General features: G+C 47.5%; 1 protein-coding gene across 1 annotated transcript; it reads left to right on the top strand.

Annotated features, from left to right (window-relative positions):
• The first annotated feature begins 11,377 nt into the window (after positions 1 to 11,377).
• LOC139833612 (uncharacterized) lies at positions 11,378 to 12,340 on the top strand. The gene is made up of 2 exons (XM_071823932.1): positions 11,378 to 11,596; positions 11,834 to 12,340. The coding sequence occupies exons 1-2, from the start codon at positions 11,378 to 11,380 to the stop codon at positions 12,338 to 12,340; spliced, it is 726 nt and encodes a 241-aa protein (XP_071680033.1).
• Positions 12,341 to 12,832: the final 492 nt, after the last annotated feature.

The following is a 12,832-nucleotide window of genomic DNA, read 5'->3' as shown; positions in this document are numbered from 1 at the left end:
ATCCAAGTGCAATTGCACAAATATCCGCTGAATACAAACAACCGCAAGCCTAGTTACGAGTTAACATTCAAATATCAAATTAAAAAGATATTACATATAAAGTTCAAAATATATATGCAATTGTTTATCCATATGCAATTAAGCACATATATGCAATTGTATATCCATATGCAATTGCACATATATCTGTAATCGCACATTTATGTGTGACTGCAAAAAAAGTTCATTGGTGCAATTGCACATTGATGTGAAATTACATACTATTTCTTGTTGCATACTAATATGCAATTGCACATGTTAATATTCAGAAGTGGTTACGCGATGGTTTCATCTCAGATTTTCGTAAAGAAATGCGGTGAGGAAAGTCTCTACAGTGAGTTTTTAAAAATAAGAACCCAAATCCAAAAGAAGGAGGACAAGGATCATGAGGAGATCCATTGATCATCACTAAGGGCGCGTTTGGTAGCCTGTATGGCCATTGGCTCGCATCGGCCCAGCATTTTTTGGGCCGTTTGGTTCCCTGCGCTCACTCGTGTTCTTGCATAGCACGGGTTTTAAAGCACCCCTGGGATAGGCCCCGGAGGAACGCCCGGTTTGACAGTTTCTCCAGGGCTAGGCCCTGGCGAGACGAGAATCGACAACGCCGTTCGCGCGGGAGCTCCGCCTCGGCATGGCGGGAGAAGCTGAAATCCGAGCGGCGTTGCGCGGCAAAGGTAGGGGCAACCTCCCTCTTCGGTTACCCTCTCCATTAGCCCCCTCCCAATTTTTCCCTTGCCCCAAATTTCGCACCGGCAGCGGCGGCGGCGACCCAAATCTGGCAGCGCGCATCTCCCTTCGGTCTCCGGCGCCGGACCAGGGTCCTCTTCTCCAGCTGCGGTGGAGCCTGCACACATCTGCGGCGGCTTTCGGCCCTGTCCTTCGTCCGCCATGACAGAGGTAAGTGGAAACTCCTCTGCTCTACTGTAGTGTTAGATTCATGTTGGTAGAACTAGTTGGGTTCGATAAGACCGTTCGTAATGCATAGATCTTGTTTGAGCAGACCGACCAGCTCCAGCTTGTGCATCACGCCGCAACACTCATCATTTGCATACAAGCCTGGATCCTGATGGTGCACAAGAGAGAAGGTAGGCATGCTGCTTTTCCTCGTGTGACTTTGAATGGATCGTAGCGAACAAGAGGGGGGGGGGGGGTGAATGGTTGCTACGTCAAGTTTTAGTCTTTTTCAATTTTAGTGCAACGGAAGATAAATGTGATTGCTTTAGTGGTGTTGGTGATCCTACAATGATCCTAGAACAAGTGCAACAAGCAAAGGAACAATCACAAGATAGTAAAAGTAAGGAGCGGGACATCCGGAGGGCGCGGAGACGAGGCGAGGTTTGTTTCCCGCAGTTCCTCCCACAAAAGGGAGTACGTCTGCGTTGAGGAGGTGCTAGTCTCACACAAGAGACTAGACGGCCACACCACGAAGGAAGGCCTCACCTTCTTCCTCGAGAGAGCTCCACAAAGGTGCTCCCCCTTCTCCACTAAGGCACCGGTCGAGGCGGTGATTCCTTCACAAGGTTGGGGCGAGCTCCACACCACAAGGAGGCTCCCAACAATCCATGGAGCTAGTACAATACCAAGCTAGCCTCCATGGATGCACTTTCTCCAAAGTCCCACTATAGGAACCCTAACACCAAGATCCACTAAGGAGTAGCAAGTATTGGTGAAATCTCTCTTGGTAGAACTATAGATCGAGGTCTCCTCCACCACTCCTCAAAATTTGAGCAAGATTGGTTGGATGGTTGGGGAGATCCTCAAGGATTAAGCTCAGCAACAATGGAGGAGAGAGAGAGGGAAGAGATAAAAACGAATTGGGGAAGAAGGAGCCCTTAAATAGGCTCCTCCAAATCCAACCGTTATGTCCAGTTTTTGCCTAAGCGGTACTACCGCTTCTGGAAAGCGGTACTACCGCTTCTGGAAAGCGGTACTACCGCTCTGAGCTCGAATTCCCCAGATCTGGTCCACGTGGACGCAAAGCGGTACTACCGCTACAGGTACCGCTTGAGGTACCGCAATGGGGTCCAAACCTTACTGGATCCAAAGCGGTACCGGAGCGGTACCAGAGCGGTACTGCCGTAACTAGTTATGGTACCTGAGCGGTACTATGGGCGGTACTACCGCTCGTGAGCGGTACTACCTCTCCAGGTACCGCAGAGGTACCGTAACTCGTACTGAGGGACAAATCCAGCGCAGAACTCAGAGCGGTACCGTGAGGCGGTACCTATAGGGGTAGCGGTACTACCGCTACAGGTACCGGTAGTACCGGCCTGGCTAAAACTGGTTTTCTTCCCTTTTTCTCTCCAGCCATGTCACCTCGCGGAACACACACAAAACCAGAAAACCTACAACTACCTATAACTACGCTTCAGTCCTCCGATCTTGACGTGTCCAGCGAGGTCACCGTGCACTTGCAAATCTAGCAATGATACTCAAGGCACACGGTGAGATAACTCAAGTGTTGTCATCAAACACACAAAACACGGGGTTTAGACTTTGCTCTTTCAATCTCCCCCTTTTTGGTGTTTGATGACAACACAAGACTTTTCAAAGGCATATGATATTATGATGAGATCCTTAGATTTGCAAAATCTAGACGGAGCTCCCCCTAAACGTGTGCATACTTTGAATATGTATTTGAATACAAATACACACGTCTTAGAGCCATAACTCCCCCTAGATTTTACAAACCAAGCACATATGTAACAAGGATACAAGATCATGTTCAAATAACATATGGCAATATGGAGGTAACATAAGATCATGTAGGAAGATTTGGGTGAAGTTATCATACCATAGCCTTGAGAATACCCAAACTCACCATAAGATACCTCCATAGAGTTGTTGATGTAGCCATAAGACAAGATAAGCAACTAGGATCACAAGGCTACAACAAAGGTCCCCACCCACATAGGAACTTCTCCCCCTTTGGCATCGGAACACCAAAAAGGAGAGTAGAGAAATTAGGAGGATGGAGAACCAAGGACACACAACCAAGCTTGCAAAAACCGAAAGAGAAAACAAGCGAGATTGAAATGCTCCAACAACATAAAGAAAAGAAAGAAAAGAAGAAGGACAAAAAGAAGGTCACAACGAAACACAAAGAACTGAAAGACTCCTCAAGGAGGATGTTGGTGGCCGAAGCCACCGTGTAAGAGTGTAATAGTGTGAGGTCACGTAGATGTATCTAGGACTCACGGACTACAACTCAACATGAAGCTCATAAGTCACTCAATTGACAAATAGCATATGTTTTGGATTTCTTTATGCATTATGGGGGGAGGGATAGCTCAATATATTTAAACCGCACTCCCCCTATGTTCATGCGTGCCTTTCATCTAGATATATAGTTTGAGAGTGGTATGTGTGCACGACGGTCAAGCAAAGTTCGACGGATCAATGATATTTAGCTCATGCCTCAACTCAATGAAACGCTTCTCGTCCAAGGGCTTTGTGAAGATGTCCGCCAATTGCTCCTTGGTGCCAATGAAGGATATAACAATGTCTCCACGTGCAATGTGATCTCGAATGAAGTGGTTCCTTATCTCAATATGCTTCGTCTTCCCATGAAGAACCGGGTTGTAGGCGATCTTGATGGCGCTCTCATTGTCGCACAATAGAGGGACCTTGCTATACTCGAGTCCGTAGTCTCGCAAGGTTTGCCTCATCCATAAGATTTGCGCACAACTACTTGCCGCGGCAACATATTCGGCTTCCGCGGTGGAGACGGAGACACAATTTTGCTTCTTCGAGGACCAACACACCAAAGATCTTCCAAGAAAGTGACACGCTCCGGATGTAGACTTCCTATCAACCTTGTCTCCCGCCCAATCGGAGTCGGTGAAGCCCACCAAATCAAAGTCCATGTCCCTTGGGTACCATAGTCCAAATTGTGGGGTATCAACTAAATATCGAAAGATTCTCTTGACCGCCACAACGTGGCTTTCCTTCGGACTTGCTTGAAACCATGCACACATACCAACGCTTAACATTATATCCGGGTGAGAGGCACAAAGGTAAAGAAGCGAACCTATCATCGAACGGTAGAGCTTGGGATCCACCGCTTTGCCGGTCTCGTCAAGGGATAGTTGACACTTGAGATGCATTGGAGTTCCAATTCCCTTGGCGCCCTTCATGTCGAAGCGGTTGAGCATGTCTTGGAGATATTTCGCTTGATTGATGAAGATGCCATGCTCCATTTGCTTGATCTCAAACCCGAGGAAGTACTTGAGTTCACCCATCATTGACATCTCAAACCTATTTGTCATTAACATAGCAAACTCATCATTGAATTTTGTGTTAGTTTAGCCAAATATGATGTCATCTACATAGAGTTGACATATGAAAAGCTCCCCACTGACTTTCTTAGTAAAAAGAGTGGGATCAATTTTCCCCACTTCGAAACCACGGTCTTCAAGCAGCTCCTTTAGATGCTCATACCAAGCTCTAGGAGCTTGTTTGAGTCCATATAGGGCCTTTTTGAGCTTGAAGACATGGTCCGGGAAATGGGGATCCTCGAAACCCGGGGGTTGCTTCACATACACCTCCTCATGTAAAGGACCATTAAGAAAAGCACTCTTAACATCCATTTGTTGCAACTTGAAGCCATGATGAGAGGCAAAGGCCAAAAGGATACGGATGGACTCGAGCCTTGCAACGGGTGCAAAGGTTTCACCAAAGTCCACGCCTTCGACTTGAGAATAGCCTTGTGCCACCAATCTTGCTTTGTTGCGGATGACCATGCCATGTTCATCTTGCTTGTTCTTGAAGATCCATTTTGTGCCGATAACATTGCGGCAATGATCGGGTCGCTTCATGAGAGTCCACACGTCATTCCTCTTGAAGGTGTTGAGTTCCTCTTGCATCGCATTCAACCAATCCGGATCTTTAAGAGCTTCATCAACTTTGAGTGGTTCCGCCATAGAGACAAAGGCGTGGTGCTCACAAAAGCTTGCAAGTTGTCTTCGGGTAGTTACTTTGCCCTTTAGATCACCGATGATGTTACTCAAAGAATGGGACTTGAGGTGCAAGTGTCTTGCAATAGGATCTTCACGGCGAGTGACGGCTAGAGGAGTAGATTCATGTTGGTCCTCTTGGCTTTCTTCACGGTTTAGGTCCTCGCCTTGACCTTCATTGTTGTTGAAGTGGGCATCATCATCATGAGATCCGGATGACTCGGGGGTACTAGGAATGGTATTGTCCATATTAATCATCCCCGAACCATTCGGAGAAGAACTTGAAGCTTGGCCTTGGTCACTTGATGTCGGTTGTTGTTGTAGATGAGCTTGTGGTGAGTGTTGTTCTTGAGCTTGTGGTAGATGTTCTTCTTGAGCTTGTGGTAGATGTTGTTCTTGAGCTTGTTGAAGAGAGCTCGTACTTGATTGTTGTTGTAGATGTTGAGGTTGAACTTGAGGTTGTGGTAGAGGTTGGCTTGCATATGTAAGATCAATGGAAGAAGCTTGGCCTTGTGGTGTAGATTGCTCCACTTGGGTGGAACTTGGTCCTTCCTCGGTACTCATAGAAGGTAGCTCTTGGGGTCGGCGAATGCCAACACCCATCCTTCCTATGGCCTCCGGGGGAATTGCATCTCCTTTCTCACAAGAAGCACTTCGCTCCTCCAAAGATCTATCATCTTCATCGAATGTCACGTCACAAGATTCTACAACCCGCCCATTTGACTTGTTGAAGACTCTATAAGCGTGAGAATCCGTAGAATAGCCAACGAAAATTCCTTCTTGAGCTCTTGAATCAAACTTGGATAGACGGGTGTCTTTGACAAGCACATAGCACTTGCATCCGAAGACCTTGAAGTATGACACATTGGGCTTGTTTCCAGTAAGAATCTCATATGGTGTCTTCTCTAGGCCTTTGCGTAAGTAGAGACGATTAGTAGCATGGCATGCGGTAGATATAGCTTCCGCCCAAAAATTGTAGTTGGACTTGTATTCCATCATCATGGTTCGAGCGGCTTCGATCAAGGTTCGATTCTTCCTTTTGGCGATCCCATTTTGTTGGGGAGTATATGGCGTGGAGTATTGGTGTTGGATTCCTTCTTCGCCGAGGAAGTCATCCAAAGTATAGTTCTTGAACTCCGTTCCATTGTCACTCCTTATTGCGAGGATCTTGTTGTCGTACTTGCGTTGAACTTGATTGGCAAACTCCATCATGGTCCGTTGAGTCTCACTCTTGTACTTGAAGAAGTATACCCAACAATAGCGTGAATAGTCATCGACAATGACGAGGCAATATTTCTTTCCTCCAAGACTTTCATGAGACGGTGGACCAAAGAGATCAACATGTAAGAGCTCCAATCATCTTGTGGTAGAGATGATAGTCTTGGCCTTGTGAGGAGCTCCATGCATTTTTCCTTGTACGCAAGCCCTACAAACACGGTCCTTGCAAAAGGAGACATCTTCTTTTAGTCCGAGAATGTGGCTACCCTTGTGAAGACTTTGCAAAGTCCTCATGTTGACATGGGAAAGTCGGCGATGCCATAACCAACCCTTGTCACCTTTGGCGAATAGGCAAAGAGCGGAGGATGTTGTCTTTCCGGAGAAGTCAACAACATACAATCCGTTCTCTACATATCCAACAAAAGCTACATGAAGTGTCTTGCTCCACAAGAGGACCACCATATGTTCATCAAAGAAAGTACATAGACCCATGCGAGCAATTTGATGAAAGGAGAGTAAGTTGTAACCAAGGGTCTCGACAAGGAGGACATTCACAAGTGAGATGTCAGGTGTTACCACCACCTTGCCAAGACCCAATACCTTAGAGCACGTGTTGTCGCCATATGATACGGTAGAGTGAGAAGGCTCGAGGTCGACAACAATATTCTTGCTTCCGGTCATATGACTTGTGGCTCCACTATCAACCACCCATTTAGCACCACCGGAAGCATAGTCCTACAAGGAATCAAGTCTTGGATTTAGGTACCCATTTTTCAATGGGTCCTAGCATGTTAGTAACAAGGGGTTTGGGAACCCAAATAGTCCAATCAACATTGTCCTTTTGAGGACCAATAAAGCGAGCACGAACATGTCCATAGTAATCAATAAAAAGAACATGAGAAGGGTTGTTAGAGCCGGCGGAACCCGTCGAGGCGGAGTTGGGTACTCCATCCCTTCTTGAGCTAGCATTCCCCATGTTCTCCTTATTCTTCCTCCTCTTGGTCCTCTTGCCCCTCTTCCTCTTTGGCTTGGTAGTCACTCCTCCTTCATTGCAAGAGCCCTCTTTGGTTTCAATGACTCCTTCCAAGTACTTGGCTTGAACTTGGAGTCTATCAACTTTGGCCTTCAAACGGTTGACTTCATCTTCATGCTTCGGGTGAGGATGGCAAATGTCAAACACTTGTACTTCCTTTGCCTTGTTCACCCGGAAGTGTTCCATCAAAGCTTCTTCTTGGAGAGCGTTCATCTTCATGAGCATGTGGTTGTCACTCTCCATCTTGGCAACGTTTCTCTCATAAGTGCAACACACACGGTCCTTGCTCAAAGGAAAGTACTCCTTCAAAGCTTCCTCTTGCATGGTATTGACCTCCATGAGCTTGGCTTCCCTCCTCTTCAAGGTGGCTATTTCCTCCTCATGATCACAACAAGTGGCCTTCTCCTTGCTCATACGGAGACATTCCTTCAAGGACTCTTCTTGCATGCTACTCAAACTCGATAGCTTGGCCTTGGTGGTCTCAAGAGCGGCAATTTCTTCTTCATGGTTGCAACATGAGGTCTTCTCCTTACACAAGCGGTAATATTCATCCAAGGCTTCTTCTTGAAGAGCATTGACTTCCAAGAGAAGAGCATTGTGCTTTCTCAAAGAAGCAACTTGATCAACAAGCTCGTCATGGCAAGAGTTGGGGTCTTCATCATCTTTCTCTTTGTTAGCTTCCTCGAGAGAGAGCACCTTCTTTTTGAGCTCACCCATCATACCAAGAGTGTGATCTCGGTCTTTGGTGAGTTGGGAGACAATAGCCTTGTTGATGTCTTCGAGGACAATCACACTACCTTCAAGAGACATGCGCAAATTCAATTCATCTTCAAGCTCCTCTTTGAGTGAGGCAATCTCATTTGCTGCTTCCCTTTCCAACCTTTCCTTCTCCTCTATGAGGTCTTGTGCCGCACCAAGTTGGCTCAAGAGAGCCCCAACATGAGTCTTGGTATCCCCTTGCATGTTAGTGAGAAAAGTATCCAAACCCATAATCTCACGTTTAACGGTGAGACTAGTGGCATCATCAATATATAGAGCATTAGTCAAGGATGATGGTTTGGAGGGGGATTTTACCTCCAAGGATGCCTTTGCCATAAGGCAACGAGCATTGTTGGTGGAGAGGTTCTCATTTGGAGAGTCGAAGAGGGAGATAGTGGGAGTGGTAATGGCGATGGCGGCCACTCCCTCTCCTTCCTTGTTGGAGCACTTGTCCCCACGTTCTTCATCCTCATCGGAGGAGTATTCTTCTCGAATGATGAAGGCTCTAGGCTTCTTGGTGAAGGAGACCTTGTCGTCATCGGACTTGGGGGAGAACTTGGAGAATTCTTTTGAGAGTGACTTGAACTTTTCCTTGCGGATAAGTCTTCCACCATGATCTTCTCTTCTCTCAAACATACAATCCGCGACAAAATGGCTCTTGTCGCCGCAATTGTAGCAAGTTCTTCCCTTTTGCCCCTCCCTTGGGCTCTTGGAGAAACTTCTTGGAGAGTCACGTGATCTTCTTGGTCTTGTGTTTCGGGACTTGTTCCCATCCCAAAATTTCTTGGCGGCTAGAGCCATGTGCTCATGATAATTGATCTTGAAGTCATCCGGTCCCCACTCAATAGGATCCTCATCACTATCACTAGCCTCATGTATCTTCATCTTCAATGCAAGGTTGGGCTTGCGTGAGTTGTGGGCGCGAGCAACAAGATCCTCCGCATTCTTCTTGGAGATGTCCAAAGCGATGACTTCACTAAGGACTTCATCGGAGGTCATAGCACGGAAGGAGGCGTTTTGGCGGATGGCCGTCAACTTCACTTCCTCATAAGGGAGGAGAGCGTTGTAGAACTTGCGCTTGATCCAATGGTCATCCACGAACGTCGCTCCAAGATCTTGCATTTGTACGGCGAGAGCGATGAGGCGCCGGTACATTTCATCGGGGGTCTCTCCTTCGATCATGACGAAATTGTCGGCCATATTGTTCACTTCATCGAAACGAGAGCTTTGGATGCTCGCATTTCCGAGGAAGAGCTTGTCGAGTTTATCCCATGCTTCCTTGGCGGTCTTGAGCGAGCGGATGTGAGCGCGGTCCTTTGGCGTGACGGCCATGTGAATCATGTTGATGGCGGTGGCGTTGAGTTGGTCATCCACCACATCTCTTCTTGTCAAGTTCTTTGGATCTCGTGGTGAGTAGCCTTCCTCAATGATGCGCCAAAGCTCAGTAGACGCGCTGCGCACATGAGATTTCATCAAGAATTGCCAATTTTCAAAGTTATTTGACTCAAGTAACGGTGGTGAACCATGTGTCAAGATATGTGGCATAGGTATTGGAACGTTTACGGTGTAATCACTTGGTGGTGGCACCTCATGATAACCCCCTAGACGTTCCGCAACCGGTGTCTCATCCTTCCCCTTTGTTGAAGTGCCGGTCTCCCCAAGCCCTTCCTTTTGTGAATCTTTTGTCGCTTGCGCGACAAAATCAACAAGAGGAAAGGGGGTAGCTTTTGGTGGGGGGTTCTCGGCACTTGCTTGAGGATCAACACTAGGGTTTGGTTTTTGAGCAACCAACTCCATCATCATCGCCTTCATTTGGTTAACGATGGACGACTCCAATTTCTTGAGGTCATCCAACGTAGCCGTTGTGGTATCGACGGGAGATGATGGAGCGGGTGGCACAAGGGAAGGTGAACCATTTGCCACACCCGCATCTTGTTCGGCCATTTCTTAGGCGGTAAAGCCCGAGCAAGAAAACCTTGCTCTGATACCAATTGAATGGATCGTAGCGAACAAGAGGGGGGGGGGTGAATGGTTGCTACGTCAAGTTTTAGTCTTTTTCAATTTTAGTGCAACGGAAGATAAAGGTGATTGCTTTAGTGGTGTTGGTGATCCTACAATGATCCTAGAACAAGTGCAACAAGCAAAGGAACAATCACAAGATAGTAAAAGTAAGGAGCGGGACAACCGGAGGGCGCGGAGACGAGGCGAGGTTTGTTTCCCACAGTTCCTCCCACAGTTCCTCCCACAAAAGGGAGTACGTCTGCGTTGAGGAGGTGCTAGTCTCACACAAGAGACTAGACGGCCACACCACGAAGGAAGGCCTCACCTTCTTCCTCGAGAGAGCTCCACAAAGGTGCTCCCCCTTCTCCACTAAGGCACCGGTCGAGGCGGTGATTCCTTCACAAGGTTGGGGCGAACTCCACACCACAAGGAGGCTCCCAACAATCCATGGAGCTAGTACAACACCAAGCTAACCTCCATGGATGCACTTTCTCCAAAGTCCCACTATAGGAACCCTAACACCAAGATCCACTAAGGAGTAGCAAGTATTGGTGAAATCTCTCTTGGTAGAACTGTAGATCGAGGTCTCCTCCACCACTCCTCAAAATTTGAGCAAGATTGGTTGGATGGTTGGGGAGATCCTCAAGGATTAAGCTCAGCAACAATGGAGGAGAGAGAGAGGGAAGAGATAAAAACGAATTGGGGAAGAAGGAGCCCTTAAATAGGCTCCTCCAAATCCAACCGTTATGTCCAGTTTTTGCCTAAGCGGTACTACCGCTTCTGGAAAGCGGTACTACCGCTCTGAGCTTAAATTCCCCAGATCTGGTCCACGTGGACGCAGAGCGGTACTACCGCTACAGGTACCGCTTGAGGTACCGCAATGGGGTCCAAACCTTACTGGATCCAAAGCGGTACCGGAGCGGTACTGCCGTAACTAGTTACGGTACCTGAGCGGTACTATGGGCGGTACTACCGCTCGTGAGCGGTACTACCGCTCCAGGTACCGCAGAGGTACCGTAACTCGTACTGAGGGACAAATCCAGCGCAGAACTCAGAGCGGTACCGTGAGGCGGTACCTATAGGGGTAGCGGTACTACCGCTACAGGTACCGGTAGTACCGGCCTGGCTAAAACTGGTTTTCTTCCCTTTTTCTCTCCAGCCATGTCACCTCGCGGAACACACACAAAACCAGAAAACCTACAACTACCTATAACTACGCTTCAGTCCTCCGATCTTGACGTGTCCAGCGAGGTCACCGTGCACTTGCAAATCTAGCAATGATACTCAAGGCACACGGTGAGATAACTCAAGTGTTGTCATCAAACACACAAAACACGGGGTTTAGACTTTGCTCTTTCAGACTTGCGGACCTATGTTACAACGAGATCGGGAGAGGATTGCCAACCTAAACAACATCTACAACTGCAACGACATAGAGACTATCCAGATGCTACAGATGAGAAGAGCCCCTTTCTATGCACTTGTGAAAACGTTCAAGGATAGAGGACTGCTGACTGATAGCATCCACACCTCTGTCGAAGAACAAGTCGCAATGTTCCTTCATGTCGTCGGTCATAACCAGAGGTTCAGAGTCATCCATAACACATTCAGGCGATCCACAGAGACTATCTCTCGGTAGCAGGTGTTGTACGCAATTGGGGAGCTGAGAGGTGAAATGATCAAGCTAGCACCAATGAACACACCAACCAAGATCAAGAACAACTACAGGTGGTTCCCTATTTCAGGGTGAGTAGAAAATCATGTTCCTTCTACCTATCAGATGTGTGGTAGTGTCAGAAACATGATTGTGTGCTAATTTTTTTTACAGGATTGCATTGGGGCTATTGATGGTACTCATGTCACTGCAAAGGTACCGAGATCAATGTCTGCAACATTCCGCAGGAGGAAGCACTACACCAGCCAGAACGTGCTAGCAGTTGTGGATTTCAATATGAGGTTCACCTACGTGCTTCCTAGGTGGGAGGGTTCAGCTCATGATGCTAGCATCCTAGCCGACAGCTTGTCAAGGCCTGATGGGTTGCAAATCCCTGACGGTAAGTTCTACCTTAGAGATGCTGGATATGCATGCCGACCTGGAATTCTACCTCCCTTCAGGAAAACAAGGTACCACCTCAACGAGGTCTCTGCGAAGCACCGACCTCTGAATGCGAGAGAGTTGTTCAATCTCAGACACTCAAGCCTTAGAGTCACCATTGAGAGGGCCTTTGCTGCATTGAAGAACATGTTCAAGGTCCTTGACCATAAACCGTTCCACACATTTGTCACCCAGGTAAAGCTGGTCCTTGCTTGCTGCATTCTTCACAACTGGTCCTAGGTTGGGGCGAGGATGAGTTCTTCGAAGAGGTTGTCACTTTTGATGAAGTGGAGACCGACCATGGAGTGGACGCAGGCGCAATGATGCCTGGAAGGTGAAGAGGCAAGAGTGAGCAGACGTAATGTGGGAAGTCAGAGGCAACACCACCATCTGAGAAGAAGAGAAGAAGTGAAGAAGAAGAACCCCCCTATGACCCCCGTTTCTCGAACCCCTTTTCGATCCCCGTATGTTGAACGACCCCGTTATGATAAACTGCAATTCGTAGTAGCTAGGTATGATTTATGTGTGATGGGAGGTGAGAGCATGGTAAGGCTACCCGTCGTAGACAAGAGGTAACTGATGACCCACAAGTATAGGGGATCGCAACAGTCTTCGCGGGAAGTAAAACCCAATTTATTGATTCGACACAAGGGGAGACAAAGAATACTTGAAAGCCTTAACTGTCAACACCCGGATTTTTAAGTCCAGATGCCTGTTATGCCATACATCGCA

Source organism: Lolium perenne, chromosome 7 (genome assembly GCF_019359855.2).
Source record: "Lolium perenne isolate Kyuss_39 chromosome 7, Kyuss_2.0, whole genome shotgun sequence".
Classification (NCBI taxonomy): Eukaryota; Viridiplantae; Streptophyta; class Magnoliopsida; order Poales; family Poaceae; genus Lolium; species Lolium perenne.
Note: the sequence above shows the minus strand (reverse complement) of the source record. Positions and strands in the feature narration are given on the sequence as shown.